We start from the raw sequence: 23,891 nt of genomic DNA, 5'->3' as shown, positions 1-23,891 counted from the left end.
ATATAAAGCACAGACAGTTTAGAGATTACTGATTCAGTAAACTGTCTGTGCTTTATATGCTCTGCCTGAGGCCAGAACTCTCCATTCACCTGACGAAGGGACTAACCCGAAAGCTTGTGAGTATATTATCAAATAAATAGGTTGGACTAAAACCTGGTGTTGTCAGACTTTTCACTGTGTCTCAGTTCCACATTCCCGCCCTCTCCCCATAACCCTTAATCCCCTTGCTTATCAAAAACCCATCAACCCGCGTCTTAAAAATATTTAGCGAGGCAGCCTCCACCACCTCAACGGGCAGAGAATTCCAGAGATTCACCACCCTTTGAGTGAAGAAGTTCCTCCTCAACTCCGTTCTAAACCGCCCCCCCTTTATCTTGAGGCTGTGCCCTCTAGTCCTACTGTCCTTTCTGAGCAGGAAGAGTCTCTCCACCTCTATCCTATCCATCCCATTCATCATCATATACTCTCAATGAGATCTCCCCTCATTCTTCTAAACTGTAATGAGTACAAGCCTAGTTTATTCAGCCTCTCCTCATAGCTCAACCCCCTCAACTCCGGTATCAGCCTAGTAAACCTCCTCTGCACTCCCTCCAAGGTCAAAATATCCTTGCGTAAGTACGGCGACCAAAACTGCACCCAGTACTCCAGCTGCGGCCTCACCAATGCCCTATACAGCCGCAGCAAGACCTCCCTACTTTTATATTCAATCCCCCTCGCTATGAAGGCCAGCATCCCATTTGCCTTCCTGACCACCTGCTGCACCTGCCAACGATCAGCCTTTTCTTTGCAGCAGTGTAAATTATTGCTTCATTCAAAATTTGGCGTGCTTGCATCAGTCCTGAAAAGTACAAGACAAAAAGCTTCAACAGCATGTATCTGCAATAATCAAATTTTGTTATCAAGTAACTATTTATAGACAGTACATTGTATGTAAGTCAGTTTCATTTAACAGTTAACACACGGTGCTAACTATGTCCTGAAAATGATTTATTTGATTGGAAAGGAGCTAGATAATATATGCAGTTAGATTTGTGTCTCGCACCTAGTTGTGATTCATGAATCATCATTATTGAACCATGCAAGCTGTCATTGTATTTCCTGTATTCAGATAAAAAATTGAAGGGTATTGGTCGTTTTTCCAGGAGAATGAATTTCTAGTGCTTCTCAATCCATTGGCGGTTCCGTGATGATTAAACAGTTACATCCCGTTACAGTTTTGTACTGCTAAGTTAACAAAGTATCACGTCTTTGCTGCTTTTGTACCTGAATGGTTACAATTTAATTTTTTGTAACCAAGTTAATCTGTTGTACTGATTTTTCTGTTTTGGTTTTCATAAATCTGACTTGTCGTTTGAAACCCAAGTTCTATGATCTGGTAGTTATTTCACAATTCAATAAACTAACCACAATTATCAGATCATAAATAGGGGCAGGAGTTGGCATTTGGCCCACCAAGCCTGCTCTACCATTCAATAAGATCATGGCTGACCTGATTGTGCCCTTAGCTCCACTTTTCTGCCTGTCTCCATAACTCTTGATTCTTCTGTAGATCAAAAATTTGTATAACTCAGCCTATAATATGTTAAATGATTCAGCCTCCACTGCTTTGGAACAGAATTTCAAAGACTAACAACTTTCTCAGAGATGTAATTTTGTCTCATCTTCATTTTATGGGAGACCCCTTATTTTTAAACTTGCTCTTCAACTTCTGAATACTTTGAGTATCCATTGTCTGACCTTGCCTTAGCTCATTTGCTATAACCCTTGTCACCTTGGCTATCTCTAGATTTTACAATTCCATTAGTATTCTCTTGGCCAGCCTCCCATCTTCCAACTTGTGCTCGTCCAAAACTCTGCTACTTGTATTTTACCTCTCTCAAAGTTTTCACACATTACCGCTGTATTTACTGACCTATGCTGACTCCAAGTCCAATTTTAAAGCTCTCCACCTCACTTTCAAAGCCCTCCATGACCTTGCTCCTCCCAACCTCCCATATCCTCTTTTGTTCAACAAGCCTTTGAGATATTTGCATTCATTTAAATCTGACATCTTGTACGTTCCAGATTTAAATTGCCCCACGATTGGTGATTGTGTTTTCAACTGGTGGGTCTCGAGCCTCTCCCTTAATCTCTTCTTTTTTTTTTAAGATGCTATAAAACTTACCTCATTTTTCAAACATTTTTTGACCTTTCCGTTATCTGCTTCTGCAGTTCATTATCAGAAATGGTTTTTATTCACAATGTTCTTGTCCAGCACCTTGAGATGTAAAATGCTATACACATTCAAACTGCTGTGTATATAAACCATGTTGTCTGTCTCATGGCCCTTCAACTCTGCCCCCCTCCCCCTTTCTGAAATTCCTCTCATCATGGTTGGGTTGCAGTGTACCCTGCCCTCTGGGATTCCCTGGCTGTTTAATTCCATCATTTTCAATTTTAAATGCTGCGCTTTTTCCCCAGCCTTTAGAACACTACTAGGGTGCAAGTTTTCAGCCACCTTGCCTTTCACAGTCGGAAACTTACTAATCCTTACCCTTGCTAAATCTACCATCACCATCACATCCTCCATAAACTAATCTTTCTGTGATCACACTTTGCAGATCTTTTATAAGTGCAGATCTGCAAAGTGTGATCAAAGAGCGATTGGTTTATGGTGGGTGTGATGGTGATGATAGATTTAGCAAGGGTAAGGATTAGTAAGTTTCTGATTGTGAAGGCAAGATGGCTGAAAACTTGCACCCTGATAGTGTTCTAAAGGCTGGGGAAAAAGCACAGCAAACCAAAATTGAAAATGACGGAATTTGTATTTATGTAACAACTCTCTCAACTATTCTGTTGGTAGCCCAGCTGCCTATTTGTCTGCCACAAGAGATGAGTGAGTGACAGTTGATGGAGTTTAAAGGATGAATATGGATCAGGACACTAGGAAAATGTGATGCTTCTCTTTGCATGATTGGATCTTCAATCACTAGAATGGGCCTCCGTTAGCATCTTATTTTTGAAATACGTCTCTGGCACAGCAACATTCCCTCATTAATGCTCTAAGGTGTCAGCCGATGATTAAGTATTAGAGATGGTTTGAACCTATAACTGTCTGATTTGAACGTGTGTTCCCAAGCTGACCATTTACAAGCCTGATATGTAGAAATTGAATGCTACGAGCGATTGCAGTGACAGATAAGGCCAGCAAATGATCCACAGACAAAATTATGATTTGCAGAGGTATGGGGAGCCAGTGCAGGTTGATTAGGCAGAAATGAAAGATGAATGGGGTTTGTGTGGGACAGGATGCAGATGACTGCTGAGTCCACTGCTGTCAAAATCACCAGTGATATTGTCTGTATTACTACCTGTTGTCTTCTCCCTGACCTTCAAAGTAAGATGAGTCTGATTGATTTGAAGTTTTAGATTTTTACAGATTGTGTACTATAAACTGTATACTCTAAACTTTAATTGCATGTTCTAGATACTCATCAGTCACACTTATGTGGTATTGCATGTGAGATGTTGAGATCATGTGTCAACTTCAGATGCTTCTGAGAACAGAGAATGTTAAGAGGAGATTTGATAGAGGTATTCAAAATCATAAGAGTTTCTGATGAGATATATAGGGAGAAACTTGTTTCCAGCAGCAGATGAGTCAGTCATCACTGCACAGATTTCAGGTAATAGGCAAAAGCACCAGAGGGCGAAAAGAAAATTTACGCAGCGAGTTGCAAGGATCTGTCATGTACTGCCTGAGAGGGTGGTGCAATCCGATTCAATACTGACTTTTAAAAGGGAATTGAATGGGCACTTGAAATGGAAAATAAATCAGGGCTACTGACAAAGAATAGAGAAGTGAGAGCTATCGTGATGATTTAATTCTATGAAACCGAGTTAGAGACCATGAGCGAATTAGTTCAGGGTCCACAGATGTAATTCAGTTCCCATTTTAAAATCTAGCATCTGCCCTTGTTTTTTATAGTTCTGATTTACATTTCTACGTTCATGTTTATTGTGGCATCCTCTTGTCAGTGCTTCTTCTGTTGCATTTCTAATGGGGATGATATAATTATAGTATGATAAATTTACATAGTTAGTTTTCACTCTATATGTTTAAATAGACATTTAAATAGAAATGCTTGCAGACATGAGATTTTTAATCAAATTATAGATGCATCTTCAGGGGATGAAGTATTAAAGAAGCAATGACTCAGGCAATTAATTCAGGGGTGGCACAGTGGTTAGCACTGCTATCTCACAGTGCTAGAGACCCGGGTTCACTTTTGGCCTTGGGTGACTGTGGCATTTGCATGTTTTTCCCGTGTCTGCGTGGGTTTCTCCCAGATGCTCCGTTTTCCTCCCATAGTCCAAAGATGTGCAGGTTACGTGGATTGGCCATGCTAAATTACCCCTTAGTGTTGGGGGCTAGCAGAATAAATACATTAGGTAACGGAGATAGGGCTTAGGTGGGATTGTTGTTGGTGGAGACTTGATGGGCCGAATGGCTGTCTCCTGCACTGTAAGGATTCAATGATAGTGCAGAAGATTTCCACAGTTGGGTGCCCAAAAAGTGTTGCTATTTTGATGTTATCAAATATGCTACCTTCCAAGGGATTGGGAGTTTATACTAATGAGGACTTTTTTAATGTTGGAGTTTTTAGATGACTGCCTGTACAGAAGAATTGTATAGGTATTTCTTTATTCTCATGAGATGTTGATAATTGATGTTAAAATGGAAGGGTCGTCTATTGGAGAAAATAATATTTGGGCCTTTTTTCTTAAACTGGAGAAACCTGTAACTTTCACAGGGTAAATTGTCTCCTTGCCTGCTTTATCAATCTGTTATTTTTATGTTGTGCTATATATGATTTGTCCAATTCTTTGCTCTAAATTAAACTTTAAATCCCAATGTCATGTTTTGAATTTTTAATCTACTTTCCATGCGCACACACTATTGAGAACAGCCCTGTCACAAAGTCAGCAGTAATGTCTGCTGCTGTGACTGTGATTTTGGTGCATTATCATTCCTTGGCTTCTATCTGATATTTGATTAAAGTCAATCATGCTATCCATGGGGCTTCTCTTTTGTTTGTAGTAACACTCTCATCTCTGCAGATTGCTAGCAGTGTCATCTTCTCTTTCTGCTTGCTTCTTCTTTTCTTCAATTAAATGTTGCTCTTTGCCAACATCATGTATGGGCATGAGTTTCTCTATATACATTGGCAGCCACTCTACTTCTGTAGCATTATCATCTACGGCAGCCCCATCCCACCCTACTGACTAGCAGGGAAAGTTTGGATGAGGAAGTTAAAATTCTGAAAATCAAAATTCCAACACACCACATTGTTGACCACCATACTACTTAGAGTGATGACTTAGACCATGGATCAAGACCCCCATTAAAAGTGGGCAGGAGCCTATTTAAGATTCATAAGTTGCAAAATAATGATATCCTGGTGCCACAATAAAAACACAAGAAAATGTTCATTTCAACACAGAGGTCACCCCTTACAATTTGCTACCCAGTAGAGACTGCGGAAGATTTTAAAATTTATCTGTCTATGAAATCCTTGTGGACCACAAGGATCAGAAATGCTTCTCTTTTCTCAGAGCACAGGTAATCAGTCATGATCTTATTTGCATTCCTTTGTTACACTCTCCTTCATACCCCGAGGATGCAGACCCGAGCTTTTACAGATTTATCTTGCTGCAACTTGCTTTTGGTATTCCCAGTAATGGCCTTTTATTCACTCAGTTCGGCCTGAACCATTACTAAAGGAAAGTTAATTTTATAGGTGAGGTGTGGAGTGAGTAAGTTAAGCTATGCACCTATAAATGTATGAGTTTATGTTGAATGCAGTATTGTGTTGTGCACTGTTCTTTGACACTTATTTTTGTTCCTGGTCAAGCTTATTGGAGAGCTGCTTTTGGACAGACACAATTTTACAGTTATGACGAGGTACATCAGCAAACCTGAAAACCTCAAGCTCATGATGAATCTCTTAAGGGACCAAAGTAGGAATATTCAGTTTGAGGCATTTCATGTATTCAAGGTGAGTCTTTATGATTTATTTTTTAAAAAGCAAGCTGATCTACGATAAATGAAACTTAACCTGCCAATGGATCACCTTGAAAACTGGTAAATAATTGTTTGATTAAAAATCATCTCACTAGGATAAGTTCCATCCTTCAGTCTAGATTGAATATAGTTTATCTTCTTGACCCTTGATGAAGGAGGTTGACAGAAGGAATACATAGCCTAATTTTTCTTATTTTAAATTGAGTTGGAGATTTTATTTAATTTTTAAAACTGGAATGCATCCTTGCGACTTCCATCCCCACATTCTCAGTTTGGAACGTTAAGGCATTACAGCTATAGAGGATTGCTAGTTACAGAATGTGAGAAACACAGCTCACAGTTAAACAATTTAGTCAAGTCAAGTTCTGAAGGAGCAAGATTTTATTTGACGTTCTTGCAAGACCGGGTGTCTAGCGAAATAGGCACACTTTATGTAAAGTGGCAGCACATTTTATACTTTTTTTACAAGCATTGTAATGGCTTTGCAATATGTTGTTCTCCCCTAATTGGTGGTCCCTGTCCCATCTATGTGTTGTCATTCCCCTATTGGCTCGAGGTGTCATCCTCTCTATTCCCCATCTAACAATGTCTCCTGTTATCACAAGAGTGCATTAGCAAACTCATCCATCTTATCCAACACTGTTACATGTCCAGTTCAGATTGGCGGTAATCAATCCTTTGCCAACTTAATCACTGCTGTCCCAACCATCTCAGTGACCTTTTCCCCTTTTATGCTTAGTTGTAAAAACAACACATCTTGCAGACCATTTGCTTTTTGTAACTTGGCCTCTTACATTCCTGCAGGATGTGGTGTATGCTTCACTGCACATCACATCTCTGGTGTTATCTCCACATTACAGGCAGTCTTTTTATTATCCCTAACTAATGCTGTGTTAGCAGCATCGAACCTTATGTCCTATGTTTATGACTAAACTCACAGTTGTTTCCATAATGTGGGTTATCAATGTGCCTGACTATATCCAATCTATTTAACTTTAAGCTATTTCTCTATGCTCTACAGATACATGTGTTAACAGCATCTTTACCTATTGCTCACACAGAATACAGTAGTTTTGCCACCAATAAATTTGTGATGATTCAAGTCAATTGGTTTTCTAATTATCTCCACCTTTTGCTTCTTAAAATCTCTTTGGCTAAGTGTTTAGTCACTTGTCTAAATGTCTCCTTATTTGACTTGATATCAGTTTTTGTCTGAGATTCACTCCTGTGAATCACATTTGGATATTTTGCTACATTAAAGATGATGTCTAAACACACTTTGTTGTTAAGTGGACTGGTAACAGTCGATCGCTGGGGTTTTCTGAGGGCCTAATTGACAAAGCTATTTTCTGATGTTTCACTGTGCCACAGAGACTGGAAACCCAAGGACTTGACTCACAATTCATCTTGAGTTACCTTGATTAGGGGAGGGTGTCTGCAATAGTTCATGTGATTATGAACAGATGATGGGACCTGAGTTGATACTGACTGATAACAGAACTGAAGATGCGGATGTTGCGATATCAAAATTGGACTTGGCTGTGAAGTGTGTGAATGCTCTCCCTCCCAGTCAAACAACCTCCTGACACTCACTGCTTTGCCCCACATATGGGTGCGATAGTAGAGTAATGTTTGAGCCACACCCTAGTAATAATCAACACTTTAATTGAAACCTTTAAAAAGAGATTTCAGTTTTGACCTGGTCTGCTCTTCAAAATATGAAAAGAATGTCTGATTAGGCCTCCTATGTTTCTTTGAGAAATGGGATTTAGTTTTCACACTTCCAGTTCTGCTGACCTGTTATCACTTCTGAGCTATTAAATTGAGCAAATTTCTTCCTGTCCTTTCAGCGTGTTACAAGATCTGTTTCTCTTTAAAGTGACTTCCATTTATATTAATATAAAAAGCACCTTTAAAATGTTTCACTAATGCACCCTGGGAAACAGAGCAAACCAGGAGAAAGGATAGCAGGTGAGAAGCAGAGAATTTAAGCACCAAAGGTGTGCATTTGGCCCACGTCTGACAGCTGAAAAAGAGCTATCCAGTTGAACCCCTCTTTTGAGCCAGATCTAATCTGGAATTAAGGATCTACTGATGACCATGAAACCATTATTGACTGTTGGAAGAATCCATCTGGTTCACTAATGTTCTTTAGAGAAGGAAATCTGCTGTCCTTACCTGGTCTGACCTACATATGATGCCAGAGCCACAGCAATGTGGTTGACTCTCAACTTCCCTCCAAGGACAACTAGGGGCGGACAGTAAATGCTGGCCAGCCAGTGATGTCTATGTAACATGAATGATAAAATCTGCCAATCACTAAATATAGTCAGTGACTTCTCATGCAAAAGTAAATAGGTCCTAATGAGGCCCTTTTATGATATTGTACATCTGACTAAATCTCCCCTCAGCCTCCTTTTGATTCTGAGGAGGACATCCTCAGACCATCCTGTCTTTCTTTGTAACTGCAATTTTCCAGTCCTGGTAATATCCTTTTCAACCTCCCCTATACACTCTCTCATGCAGTTACATTCTTTCTGCTACGAGTTGACCAGAACTGCACTCAATACTCAAGTCATGGCCAAACTAATGTTTGATATGGCTCCCTGCTCTTGTATTCTATACCTCTGCTACTAAAAGAATTCTATATGCCTTCTTAATTACCTTGACAACCTGTCCACTGATGTCCCCTTCTTTTGTCCAGCCTTTTTTCTTAAAAATAATCCAGAACTGTCTTTCCCTTTTATTGGACTTGCTACATTCTGGCTACATTTCCAAGAATTTTGTGTCCTCTAAACCTTTTATATTGATTTATCCAGTTAATATTAGGGTAGTTTCAATCCATACTCTTAATGCTTTTCTGTTTCTGCACTTCTCAGAAATTTGTCTACATATTTGACCTCTTGACTCATATTTCCCCTTTCCTGTTTTTCAGTTTAACCTTCTTGGCCTCTTTTTTTCATTTTAGACTACTTATGTTTGCTGTATATATCATTTAATTCCTTTGCTGTCTATTTTCTAGCCTTTTTTTGTCTGCCTTCCATGCTTGTTTACTAATTTTTTGCCTTTTCACCTTAAGTTTTTCTGTTCTTTCTGAATCTATGCTCAGGTTTCCCCACACACCATGCCCCAGGAACAGCATGAGCAACCTCCCTGCCAGGATATTGCCCCCAGGAAACTGAAGGCCCCCAAACTCTCCTGAACCATGCACGAAAGGCTGGTATTAGGAATGGAGAGTTCAATTCAGGATATATGGCTGGAGGAGAGGCTGTGGTGGTGAACTGGAGACCATGAAGGAATTTAAACATGAGGCACTAGATGCTGGGGAGACATTGTAGTTCAGCAAGGATATCAGCAAATCATAGAAACATATACCTATTGTGCTTCAGCTGAGAGTTTCCATAGAGTCCTTCAAATTTTCACTTTGAAACTTACCACTGAATCTGCATCCATCATCCTTTCAGGCAGTGCATTCCAGCCCATCATAACACTTTATATAAAAACATAATTTCCCCCTCAATTCCTAGTCAATTACCTTAAGTCTGATTCCTCTGGCCTACTGACCTTGCTGCCAGAGAAAGCTATTTCTCTCCATGTGCTCAGATATTGGCTTAAATAGAACTTGATGTTGACAGGATGCGTTCAACAGGGTTTTCTGTGTTTACAACACTGGCTTAACCACAACAAGTACCACTCAATAATAAATAACAATAAATATAATAGGGGCAGCAGCATGATGGCACACTGGTTAGCACTGCTGCCTCACAGCGCCAGGGACCCGAGTTCGATTCCAGTCTTGGGTCACTGTCTGTGTGGAGTTTGCATATTCTCCCCGTGTTAGTGGGTTTCCTCCTGGGTGCTCCAGTTTCCCCCCACAGTCTGAAAAACATGCTGGTTAGGTGCATTGCGCCGAACAGGTGTCAAAGTGTGGCGACTAATGGGACAATCCATGCTGCTTTTTGCACATGCTTGATCTGTCCTAAATTACCTGGAGAACAGCTTTTTAAATGTAGATCTTTTCCATCCCAAATTATATAGAAACAGATATGGAATAGGGTCTTGTCAAAACTGATGAGAAAGAATGGGTCAAAGCGAAGAATAATGGGGGGATGAGGTTCACAGAAGTTTGAAATATGTGAAGTTTTGTGTAGAATTGTCTTCCTGCTATTTTATTTCAGTATTGAGCAACTTTTTAACCTGCAATATTAGGTTTTTTGCCAATGTTTGAGAATTGGAATTTTTTTAAGACCTGAAAACAAAACAACTTGTAACTTTGAAAAGGGAATTAGATAATTATCTGAAGAGATTTCCAAGCCCAATGGGATAAGGTAGAGAAGTGGGACTAGCTGAGTTGCTGTCACAAAAACATGATGGGCAAAATGGTCTCCTGTGTTTAAAAAAAAAATTATATAGACTTAATTATACAGTACCCGCAATGTAATAAAATGTCTGTTTCACAGAACCATTACTCAATAAATTTGACACCAACTCACATGAAATGATGGGACAAATAGCCAAGTGCTTGATCAAGATATTAAGGAGCACCTTAAAGGAAGAAAGAAAAGTAATGTATTGAAGTGGTAGTGAGGAAAATCTGGAGCTTAGGGCTTCAGCAGCTGAATGCATGCCATCTTTGGTGGTGCACCTAACATTGGGTGAGGCTCAAGAACAGAATTAGAGCAGCATTGATACCTGAGGGTTGTCGTGCTGGAGGAGATTAGAGAGAGGGAAGGGCAAGGCCCTAGTGGAATTTAAAATTGAGCAGTTTTACTGGAGTCATTGTAGATCAGTGTGCACGGGGCAAACGGAACTTGGTGCAAGTCAAAACACAAGTTCTCTGGACATGTTGATTCTCTGCTTTTATTAAAATCTAGTTATGTTATATATGAATAAACACCTTTGAGCTGTAACCAGCCTCTAACATTAATTGTTGTTCCTAAATAATGTTTCACACTTGATTAATATTCAGTTCCTAAGTGTGTTAAATGCTTGCAGCAAACAATAATTGGGTGTGTACAGGGTGGAGTATACATTCATTATTCTGTCAATTCATGTTCATTTTACTTAAAACGTGTAAGAATCCTAACATGGTAGTAATTTTTTCCAAGACATTATTTCACCATGCCCCACTTTGATGCATGGGCTATTTCAATTGGGGTTGCATTTAGGTAATTTTGCTTAGAAGCCTCTAGAGTTTGAGGAAAGGAGTGTCATGAAGTTAAAATCAAACCGTTGCTCAAGGAAGCAGCATAACCCTAGCCACTTGTGCTCCTCAGTAGAGATAAAATCTCTGAACATGTGACCCTTCAGGAGTCTCATTTAGTTCAGTTTTTGTGTAATATAAATCTGTATGTCCTTTTATCTAATGAAGTCGAGTCACTTATACTAACTTGTTGCTTATGACACTATGTTCCCAAAGTGCATCTGTTGTAGGAGTAGTTGGTGCAAAAGCCATCACTTGTTTCATTATAACTAATACTTGTAAAAAATGGTTTGGCAAATGTTAGTTTTACAGAGGTGAAACTGCACTCTATGTAGATACTGCTTCCTGTTACTTCTGTAGTCAGCAAATAGAAAATGATGGCATAACCGGCTTGCCCTGGAAAGGAACATTTCTTCTATCTTGCAGTTAGTGAAGGTGCAGAGTGCTCTTCCTCTCCATTATCATAAATCCATGATGGGAATGAGTTGTGTTGAATGAGATGGTGGAGAAAACAAAGTGCATCAGAAATGGCCTATGAGCTAAAGCCGTGGTTTGTCATTAGCCACAAGCCAGTGTGATTTTATCTTAATGAGCTGAGGCATTGAGTTTCTGGTTTTTAAAATTTATTTATATCCTTTCACGGCTGAGGAGTTTGCAAGTCCCAATGACCTTACTCATGATTTCTCATAAGTAAGACTGATTTATTTGGAATGCAGAGGTGGATTCCTTTATATTGAGAATGTATGGATGTTATTGGGTGATGAATTGACATTTGGAATTTATTAAGCTATGGGAGTAATTTAGAGAATCTGTTAGGTATCCACAGTAGTCGTACTGTAATTTTATCTTGAAGTCCAATGATTCCTCAAGCATGCCGAATCATGATTCAGGATCACAGAATGGTTATAGCACTGGAAGAGGCCTTTCGGCTTGTCATGTCTGCATTGCTCTGTGTAGCCTAATGCCGCTCCCAGGTCTTTTCCCTGCAGCCTTGCACATGTTTCCTTTTTGGATAATCCACTTCCCTTTTAAATGCCTCAGTTCAAACTTGCCTCAGCTATACTCTCAGGCAGTGGGTTTCAGATCCCAGTCACTCACTGGGATCAAATGATGCTTGTAAATTGTATAAAGAAGTCGTGGCATTTGGTGGTTCTTAAAGCTGCTCTAAAATTAGCAAAATGCAACATTTTTCCCAGTTAAGTTTTTTTGCCAGGGTTTGTTGTGGTGTGCTGTGGTGCTGAGTTTGCAACCCTAAGCATTGTAAATTCAAATCCCACCATGGCAAGTTGTGAAATTGAAATGAATAAATTTGACAATATGATGACCTGCATTAGGGAAAAAAAATCAGTGACCTGCAAAGAAGGCAAAATACTGCCCTTTCTCAGTCCAGTCCAGCTCACAATATGCAGTTAATTCTTTAATATTTGCTGAATAGTAATTGCCCCAATTCCACAGCCCACCAACTTCTTGGAACAATTGGAGACTAAACCAACATTTGTCCACATCCTGAAAAGCTTTTTTTCACAGAATTCATGTGTTTTTAAAAAAAATTGTTTTTCATTTTCTTTTCCTGTTTTGAATGTTAAAAAAGAAACATTTTGGATGAGGATCTCGGTCAAGGCCCCATCTGCCTACTTATGATGCACAAACTCCCATGATGCAACTTGAACAAACAATTCCCCATTCCCCATTCCCCTTCTCCCTCAACCAACATCAGATAATCTGAATAGAAATTACAACGCTGAATGGACCATTTGCCCAACAAGTCGATGCCAGTGCTATTGTTCCACATAAGCTTTTTCCCCACCCAACCCAACTTCATTTAACTTGGTCAGCATCTCTTTCTGTTTCCTTATCTGTCAGATAGTTATCTAGTTTCCCCTTAAATGATACTTGCTCAAGTAAAGGATATAGTTGTATAGTAGCTTATTTACAGGGCTAGTAATCCAGAGGCCTGGACTAATGATCCAGAGACTTAAAATGAAATACCACCATGGCAATTAAATTCAGTTAATGATTAAATAAATCTGGGATAAAAAGCCATCATCAATAATAGCAATTTTCATAAAAATATAACCCATCTGTTTCACTAATCTCTTTCAAAGAAGGAACTTTTCTGTTTGTTAGGTCTGGCCCCTGTGACTGCAAAGCCACAACAATGTGCTTAACTCTTTGTCCACAGAAATGGCTTAGCAAGCCACTCAGTTGTAACAAAATTGCCACAATCTTCACCACACAGACTGCAACAGTTCAAGGTGACTCATCGTTATCTTCAGGACAATTAGAGATGGACAATAAATGCTGTCATGACGCCCACACCCCATGAATTAATTTTTAAAAATAAACTATTCCATGTGTTAGCAAGTTCCGCATTCTAACCACACTCTGGGTAAAAAAAGTTCCCCTGAATTCTTTATTCAAATTAGTAGTGACTATCATATAATTATGACTCCCAGCTTTGGTTTCCCCCAAGTGGAAACAAATGAACCCCTACATTTTGTTCACATTTTCATGGTTATGGTCAGTAGTCTGACATTCACTTATTGTCTGTGGGACTTTGTGTACAAATTAGCTGACATGTAGTTGCCAGCCATCTGCTTCTTCCATGGATGGTCAGTATTCTACATACTGTTTACTCTGAACTTGATGGGGTCGGCTCAGCAAGTCATGACAGCACTATTGACTCAGGTCAGACCAATTTGATTTGATTTATTATTGTCACATGTATTAACATACAGTGAAAAGTATTGTTTCTTGCGTGCTACACAGACAAAGCATACCGTTCATAGAGAAGGAAGCGAGAGAGTGCAGAATGTAATGTCACGGTCATAGCTAGAGTGTGGAGAAAAATCAACTAAATGCCAGGTAGGCCTATTCAAAAGTCTGATGGCAGCAGAGAAGAAGCTGTTCTTGAGTTGGTTAGTATGTGACCTCAGACTTTTGTATCTTTTTTCCCAATGGAAAAATGTGGAAGAGAGAATATCCGGGGTGCGTGGGATCCTTAATTATGCTGGCTGCTTTGTCGAGGCAGCAGGAAGTGTAGACAGTGTCAATGGTTGGGAGGCTGGTTTGCATGATTGAGCTACATTCACGACCTTTTGTAGTTTCTTGTGGTCTCGGGCAGAACAGGAGCCATACCAAGCTGTGATACAACCAGAAAGAATGCTTTCTATGGTGCATCTGTAAAAGTTGGTGAGCGTCATAGCTGACATGCCAAATTTCCTTAGTCTTCTGAGAAAGTAGAAGTGTTGGTGGGCTTTCTTAACTATAGTATCGACATGGGTGGACCAAGACAGGTTGTTGGTGATCTGGACACCTGAAAACCTGAAGCTCCTGACCCTTTCTACTTCGTCCCGATTACATCACTGTGCAGCACCTGAGATTATATTTTTTGACCTGAATGTAAACAGGTATCTTTGGGAGCGATTTTGAACCCATGCTGTCATCCATGGGGAGCTGGGCAGGGCATTCCACCCACGGGAATGTGGGCGGGGCATTCCATCCCTAGGAATGTGGGGATATTCAATCCTCGAATGTTAGCGGGGCTCAATCAATCCAACAAAATCTGAATCTCGCCGACAAAATCATGATGTCCAACCTTAGCCACCTCTTGCCAGTGATGTTATCGGATTTATGCCCACAATACATTTGAATGTAATTAGACTCCCTCACCACGTACCATATTTTCAAACCATTTTTACACGACATCACATCAGTGAGGTTTGCAACATGCTCACCCAGATGTTAACCTGTCATATGGATATCCCCTACCACCGCCACCACCCCCCCACCCCCGGCACGCGCGCACCTTGGTAAGAAACACACCAATTTTCAGTCAGACCCTGACACTTGGCTCTTTTTTTTTGGTAAGATTCTGACCCGTGTGTTCAAATCCCTCCTGTTAGATCTCACTACATTTCTGATTTTGGCCTCTGCAATTGGTTGATTATGGTAGTCCCACTGTTGCAAACTGTATCTTCAGCTGTCAAGGCTCCAAGCTTTGGAGCTTCCTCTCCAAACCTATCGCCCTCTCCACAGCTGTTTCCTCCTTTGGGTCATTCATTAAAGCCATCTTTTGGTCACCTGTTCTAATATCTATGCCTTGGTATTAATTCTTGTTTTGACATTTCTGTGAAGCAATTTGGGATGTTTTTCTTGCGCTGAAAGCTGCTAAAGAGATGCAAGTAGCAGCGGAGAGCTTAAGGAAGAGGACAACGTGACTTTTGTACTCCCAATTAAAAATTCAATTAAAACACAGCATGGGCATAGATCAGTTTCTCATAAATTCAACTTGAGGTGAAAGGGAAGGCCAACCAAGACTGTTCTGTCACAAGCACAGTGTAGTGCCCTTGACAGAAATGTAATTGTATTCCATTGATGTGTTTTTGGTCTGTATTTGTGTTTCATTCAGCAGTGTAGCAAAGCAATAAAACACTCTGCCCAGTTCCCAGCAAGAACTGAGCAAGCTGCCTGGCTGAGTACTCTTGGCTAAGCTAATAATGTGCATTTTAATACATATTTACATAATTGTGCAGTTTTCTCTAGTCAAGGTGTGTTCTTAGATTGAAAAACATCAACTGAAGGATGGTGCAAGATCTGAAAATTGTATGAGTAGTTCAGAAGATAGTGTTTATCTGCTAATGCTTAAAGTTAAAATAAGCTCCAATTTAGCAGCACTCTGAGTTTACCTCTACCATTATCTCTGAGTTTTTGTACTAACCTTAGAATTTTAATAGCAGTTCATTAATTATATTGGAAGAATGTAATTCCAGATGTAAAGCTGATTTTGATGGAAATTGCTACTAATGATTTTTTTTCTGCAGTTATTATGTGTATGGCTGCTTTCCTTTGGGACTTGACCTGTAGAAGTCATTGTGCAATAAATTTCTACCTTTGTACTTTATTGGCCGTAAAACACTTCAGGGCATCCTAAGCTTGTGAAATGGTGCTATTGAAATGCAAATGATTTCTTTACAGACAAAATTATGGAAATCCCAACCGCATTCTCATTAAATAATGAATCTTCCAAGCAAGTTCCTTGTAATTTTATCAGGATTTGGCTTCAATTGGTTGTGAATCCAAAGCACTTCATTTATTGCTGGAAACTATTGCACGTTTAGAAATCTATCTTTCTTGCCTTTTTGTTCCAATTATTGATGGCTTTATTCCAATTGTTGATAGTTTGAAACGCATCAGAAGTATTTTTGTGAGGCCTTCAATTAGTCAATAAGGTAATCATATATAAATTCCTTAAGTGTTTCTCTTTTGTACTTCCCACACCACCCTCTGCTTCCCAAGTCACCCATTGCTACAGTCGAGGTAGCATTTCTACCTCTGGGCCAGAAATTCCAATTTCAAGTCCCACTCCGAGACTTGTTGGCCACAGAACCTCCATGATGTTATTCAACAGGCTGATAATCAGCCCAGCGAGTCCTTCCGTCACCTCCCCACTATCTCCCAAAGGGGAGAAAGTGGGCGAAGATGTGCTTTTTTTAAAAAAAAGAAGTTTGACAAATGGGTTGCTGTTTGGGTTTGTGTCATTCATCTGTGCAGCATTCTGAGACATCAGTAGGCTGTGCATTCCTTTAGAGGAATGCTGCATCGGCCAGTTTTGCTTCCCTTTTTGAGATGGGAAGTGTGACTGGAGACTAATGCACAACATCTGGTGTAGTGTTTCTGGGCAATTGAGCTTTTTGTGCTTCAAACATAACTAATTGAGATATCTTGTGAAAAGATAATAAATTAACAATTGGATACTTCAGTCATTGAGAGCAAGTTAATGTTAACATAAGATTTTTTTCTTGAACTGTTCTGCTTCATTTTATATTTTTGAAACTGCTCTATGTATCTACTGAAGTAACTAGAACTGATAAAACTAAAGAAAAGTCTTCCTTTTAATTAGAATTGATCATGATCCCACATAAATATCACTACAAATCTGCTGTAACAAAGCAAGAAACCCTCTTGGTGACCAGACAGCTGAAAGTCCTTACTGGAACTTTATTCTACAGTCCTGGCAAGTTTTAGAATGTAACGTGAGGGTTTGATTTTCTGTGCTGGTCCACTGTTTAAATTGTTGGTGTAAATGTTTCTTGCTGTGTCTATTGCCCAGTGTCCTACCATAGGAAACAAAAATCCCCTCTGTCTTCCTACAGCCTTGAGTTTCATTACATTGCCAACCTCATCCAAAGTTTCAAAACAAAGAAAAAACAGAATTGAGTGGATGCAAACAGTTTGCCCTCAACCACGAGAACTCGATGTTTTAAATGAGTTTGGCAGGTCGACAAATAAATCACTGTTTAGTTTGTTGCATTTCCAATTAGTGCAGTAAATCAAGATTTTACAAAATAATTACAAAAAATGTAGAATTAAATTCCTGAGGTGGGTTATAATGGGCATGGATTGATTCTACATTAGGACGAAGCTTAAAATGGTATACATGAGATTTGGACATCACAGGTAAGCTACATTTGCCTAATTTATGAATAACTTGCACATTTTTCTCTCTTTGCTCTTCCTAGGTTTTTGTGGCAAATCCCAATAAAACACAACCTATCTTGGACATCCTGTTGAAAAACCAGACCAAACTGATAGAGTTCCTCAGTCAGTTTCAAGCAGACAGAACAGATGACGACCAGTTTAATGATGAGAAGTCCTATTTGATCAAACAGATCAGGGATTTGAAAAGACCTGCAGCTCAACAGTCGTAACATATTTGGTTCAAAGCAGTATCGATGGATGGAGCTTTAACTATTTGCCGCACCTGTATACAATTTGATTACATTTCTTTGTAGGGAAGGGATTGTGTAGTAACAGTAACTCACTTCTAATATTTATATATAATAAAACTAATTTTATTCATGCATATTGTCTTTGAGTGCCTGTATATTAGTTTTTCCCCCTCCTACATCTATGGTTGTATGTGGATTTAGGAGTTTACATACTTGTACAGCAGCAGTGATTCTTTGCCCTGATAGTTTAAAATTTTTAAAGTAACTGTGGCTAGGCTTAGCATGCCATTGGTAAGGTGGCTATAGCCTTGGATCAGATCTAGTTTGCTACTGTATTACTATGTAAATGAGGTTATTTTTAATTTGAGTACGTTTATCACTGGATTAGGGAAAAGTCTGCGGCACTATCTTTTTGCAATGGTGAATCTGCAGAGCTTGCAACTTTGAAACGATTCTGATCAGCTTTAATAGCTGATCTCCATAAGGCACCCACCATGTTAGCCCTATATTAGATGAGCTAGAGACTGAGGTATTTAACATTGCTAAATAGCAAGAGCAGACACCCTAAGTCTATCCATATAAACCTACTCATTAATATTGGTACACAATTTTTATTGTGAACAGGTCAGCATAAAGAAGATAAAGAATGATTGGTGAATATTTTCTTTGCATATAAAACTGAAACCATGTCCCAATCATTTTTGTTTATTTACCTTGAAGGGGTCAAGCTGTAATTTAATTTTGTGGTTGCACATATCATTTTTCTTTCCAAAACGTGTAATTGTACATATGTGGTTGCATTCAATGAATACTTGTTACAATGTACGGCTGCATTTAGAAGTAAGTGCTCTGATGGTCAGCTTTTCACAAAATCACAAATACAGCCTAATTTGAGTACTTTTTAAATAAAAGATATTAAACTTATGAAAAGCTTAATTTGTTTTTTTTGTTTTAAATGATGTATGCTGTATGCTTGCCAAAAGTGTTTCACTTTTAAAGATGTAATATGAATTATGTATTATTTTGAGGCCATTAATTCCCATAAATTGCTTATGTTTTTTAACATTCAAAATCCGATGATTTGGGGGAATTCTTTCTGTACTGCGCTATGAAGTTGTGAAACATTGTACTAGCCTTCCTAAGGCAGTTATTATTGAAGAAAATAATCTAGAGAATACTTCAGAGTAAATTGATGAATTGTTTATTCCACTGGTGAATAACTATACAACATTTGTGTAGACATAGTTGAAAAATTAAAAAGAAAACTTACTGATTTAAGACTACAGTACTGGTCCATCATGGTGCTTTGATGTTGTATGACAGCATGTGTAGTTCTATAAGCAAACAATGTTATATTTCTCTTTCTTAAAGCATTGTTTAAAGTCTTGTTAATCTCTTCCACTTCCTTTGTTCCCCTCCCTTTTAATATTCCTTCCTCTCATAAACTGAGTTTTGCAGGTTGCTCGCGATCTTGAGACAAATTTTGTCCCTCCTTTTGAGGGAGGGGTTCCATGGACAATAGCCACCCTCTAGAGTCTCAGTCAAGAGATGTCTAATGCAGGAAGGGATCAATGAATCTTTTTCTGGTCTCTCATATCCACATGTTTCCAGCCAGGATCACTGAATAGCAATTCACTGTTGACTGATGAGTAGCTTAGAGTTTACTCACTTGCATTGATTGGCAATTGGATTGAGGACAATATCTTCATGAAGCTGCCCAAAGGACACATTCAATCCAATGGGCTGAACTCAGATTGGACTTTAGCTCCAAAAAGATGGAAGGACTAACACACAGCAATGTCCAATGTCACCCCAACTAATTTGTGGTATCCCTACTATCAACTCTGGGTGCAGTAGTGAAGTCAGACAGCCTGTGAATTAAACCAAGGATCTTCTGGTCAGTTTTGGTTACCCACTGCCTATTCAAAGGAAGCATTGGTACAATTATGAATGAGTTTTAGTGACACTGCAAAGTCATCAAAGAGCACTCTAAGTAAATTGTCTTAAAGATAACTGATATCAATTAATTTTTAAATTCCTCTCTGAAGGATGGCACGGTGGTTAGCACCACTGCCTCACAGTGCCAGGGACCTGGGTTCAATTCCTGGCTTGGGTCACTGCCTGTGCAGAGTCTGCACGTTCTCCATGTGTCTACATGGGTTTCCTCCACAGTCTAAAAAGATGTGCAGGTTAGGTGCATTGACCCAAACAGGTGGCGGAGTGTGGTGAAAGAGGAATTTCACAGTGACTTCATTGTAGTGTTAATGTAAGCCTTACTGTGACTGATAAGTTAAAACTTTGAACTTTCTGCAGCATCCATTTTGATATCGCAAGGCTGCTTTAAAAATTGTGCTCTGGACCTAATCACAGGAAGTGATTCTCCAAGGATATGCGGGTTAGATGATTGGCCGTGCTAAATTGACTTTAATGTCAAGGATTAGCAGGGTAAATATGTGGGGTTTCTGGGAATAGGGCTTAGGTGGAACTGTGGTCAATGTAGACTGGATGGGCAGAATGGGCTCCCTCTGCACTGTAGGGATTATATGATTCTGTAAGTTGAACTGAGCTGTGGAGCAGCAAATGTGGGAATCGCCAACAGCAATATTCAGAAAAAATCATGATTATGCTAGTTGTGAAGGTACTTGGCAGTCCTGTTGTATCCAAAGATGCATATATTGTCACAAACAAGTTATGAACTGCAAATGTGTTCAGATTGGATGTTGCTGTGTATTAGATCCTTTTCACCTTTTTGGAGCAAAGGTTCAAACTTAGTCCAACCCAATGGGCTGAATGTATCCTTTGTGTAGCTTCATGAAGAATGAGGTTGTTGGACTCGATCCATTTCCCAATAGGTGCAAGTCCATAACCTTGAAACTACTCATCCATTAACACTGAATTGCTAGACTGAAAGTTTTTCTTCTTTCAGAGAATGTGGGCATCACTAACTAGGTCCCGAATTGCCCTTGAGAAGGTGGTGATGGGCTGCCTTCTTGAACTGCTGCAATCAATGTGGTGTGGATTCACCCACAATACTAATAGGAAGGGAGTTTCAGGATTTTGATCCAGTGACAGTGAAAGAACAGTGATGTGATTCAAGATGGTGTGTAGCTTGGAGGGCAATTTGCAGGTAGTGGTGTTTCCGTGCATCTTGTTTCTCTAGGTGGTAGACATCACTCATAGGTTTTCAAGGTGCTGTCAAAGAAGCCTTAGTGAGTTCCTTAGCGTATCTTGTAGATGATGCACAAGGCTGTCTCTGTGGGTGGGGGCAGGAAATATTTGTGGATGGGGTGCCAGACAAGTGGTATGCTTTGTCCTGTATGGTGTTGAGCTTGTGCGGTGTTTGGAGCTGCACTCATCCATGCAAATGGACAGTATTCCATCACTTTCATGCCATGTAGGTGGTGGACTAGCTTTGGAGAGTCAGGTGGTGAGTTAGTCTCCACAAAATTCCCAGTCTGACTTGCTCCTGTGGCCACAGTATTTAAATGCTGGTCCAATTAAATTTCTGAATACTCCAACTACGTGTTGATAGTGGGAATGGGTGTTTCAGTAACGTAATGTTATTGAATGGTTAGATTCTCTTACTGGAGATGGTCATTGCCAGGCATATATGTGCACATATGTTCCTTGTCACTTATCAGCCCAAACCTGAATTGTCCAGGTATAGAACACAAGAGAAATGTGGAAAATATTTTGGGACTTTTCATTATTAAAGACATGGTATAAATGTAGATCACGGAGTGCAGACATGATGGATTCCCTGATGTGTTAAGTTACAGGCAGAAGAATTTTAAATGGGCTCAAGTTTATGGAGGATGCAATGTAAGAGGGCAAATTACTAGTTTTGCGGCATATTTTCCTCTAAGCTGGCCATACTAGACTTCTACAGTAGTAAAACATTTTAAAATCTATCCATTATCTTGGATATTATGAGGAAGGATTTCCTCTCCCCTTGTGCCTGTCTTTGTATATTTTTTCTTGTTTCTCTAAGTTAATTAATTTCATATCAATATATTTAAATAATTTAATTCAACTTAACTATTCTAGTCATGCCTTGGGGTAAGAAACCATGTGTTAGTCACCTCTTGACTAGATAAGAATACTAGAATCTAGAGATAACAAAGACCTTAATGGTGGGTTCCAATGTTAAATAAGCTGAGGCAGGGGTGGAGATTGGCAATCTTCTATAGGTGGAACTAAAGTAGTCTTGGTAATGCAGAAGATATGGGGTTGGAAGCTCAGCTATTGGTCAGATGTAATGTCATGGTTGCAAACAGCCTGGTTCAAATAAAAAAAGGTCAATGCAGTTATAGAGGAAGGCTTTCAGTAAGGGACTTGAGTTTGCATACAACCTAGACTAATGGGATGGAAATATCTGTCAGCTGGTTTATAATCATCTTATACAAAATGCATTCATTTTTATGGTGGGAATGCCCAATCTCAATTGGAGGTATTCACAATGGCTAGCGTGGAAAACAGAAAGATTTACACTAATACAGTGGTTACTTTTTCTGAACTTTGTGCTATAACCACCTTTATTGGGTTAGATTAATGGGAGCGTATTGCTGTCTCAGGCTGTGCTTTGGAAGTCCTTGAAGCTGACACTGGGTACCCAAAATGCAAAGTTCTCTTTCCTAATATTGACTTGTACTAATGAGTGCAAAACTTCACAAAAGTGAGGAAGAAAAAAATTGAATGGCCATTAGAAAGTTTTACCTCTCGAGTCCTTTCAATTTCTGATCAGGTGAAGCACATCTCATGTTTGTACATCTGCTTCTCAATCTCAAACCAGAACTGGGGAACTATGAGTAGGTGTGGCTTATTTGAAGATAGAGTACACAGTGGCTGAGCAGACAGATCTAATGGATTCATCAACTATTACCAGGACAGCATAGCAACAATTCCTATAGACCCTTCCAGCTGGTGGTCACATGCTGCTTTGCATCCTGGTTACTGGACTCATTTGTATATTAACTAAAGTGGAAAATATCCCTTTTTTCACCCACAGAATAACTGCACAATAGGGTGATTGTGGTAACTAAAGATACAAAAGATTGTTAGAGTTCAAAGGGTGGCCTACTAATCCTGTCATATTGCGATGGTATGGTGTAACGATCTAGATTTAGCACTTGGGTGTTCTAGACTAATGTGTTGTCATCCTGAGTATTATTGGAATGCCTGGCAGGGGTGAAACCATGATCAAACAAGGGGTATGGCTTGCTCATTGAACTTGGTGTGCTGGCACCTGCGATTGTGGTCTTCTCTGGGTAGAATAAATATACATGGTAACCAATGAGATTAAACTGAGGCTTCACTGAAGCAATTTTTCAAAACCATCTTGGTCTTTTGGCTAAGATGAAGCGTTAGATCAAGCCTGGGAGGGGGTGCAATGTCTTATCAGCTCAGATCTTGTTTGATCAAACCCAAGATGGGGTATATATCCTTATCTTGTCAGCTTGAATCTGGTTTGTCTCTCATGTGGGGACTATGATTTGACTTAATTGACTTTTTTGATTAAGAATAAAGTATTAATTTTTTTTTACAAAATGGTCTTGCGCATTTGCACTTTATCTTTGTACTTTTAGATGCAGTTGGTGTGCTGGATATTATACAGATGTACAATTCCCTTAGCTGGCTTCTGTTTATTTTTAACGTCGCCCCATTTGGTGTTGTGATCTCTTAAGATCTAGGATTATTGCGTGCCTTAGATATTTCTGTGGGTGACTAGGTTCCCTGGGTAAGATGTATAATCTGAACGTTTTGACCCATGTACAGATTAGGCAACTCCACACCTGCATGTTGGTTGTGTGCCATCTTCATTCTCTCTTGGTTTTCGTGGAGTTTACCCTGAATTTCTGAGAGCTGGAGCAGGTGATGTCTTGATAAAGTTACC

General features: G+C 39.4%; 1 protein-coding gene across 4 annotated transcripts in view; it reads left to right on the top strand.

The window, feature by feature from the left end:
* The window catches only part of cab39l (calcium binding protein 39-like), a 78,340-nt gene extending 59,069 nt beyond the window's left edge, over positions 1–19,271 (top strand). For all 4 annotated transcript variants that reach the window (XM_080204240.1, XM_080204241.1, XM_080204242.1 and 1 more), the window contains 2 exons: positions 5,895–6,038; positions 17,789–19,271. In XM_080204240.1, the coding sequence (XP_080060366.1) occupies positions 5,895–6,038; positions 17,789–17,977 (333 nt within the window). In that variant the 3' untranslated portion in view covers positions 17,978–19,271. The remainder of the gene's footprint in view (positions 1–5,894; positions 6,039–17,788) is intronic.
* The last annotated feature ends 4,620 nt before the right edge of the window (positions 19,272–23,891 follow it).

Source organism: Carcharhinus amblyrhynchos, chromosome 15, assembly GCF_965287045.1.
Source record: "Carcharhinus amblyrhynchos chromosome 15, sCarAmb.v2.hapA, whole genome shotgun sequence".
Taxonomy (NCBI): domain Eukaryota; kingdom Metazoa; phylum Chordata; class Chondrichthyes; order Carcharhiniformes; family Carcharhinidae; genus Carcharhinus; species Carcharhinus amblyrhynchos.
Note: the sequence above shows the minus strand (reverse complement) of the source record. Positions and strands in the feature narration are given on the sequence as shown.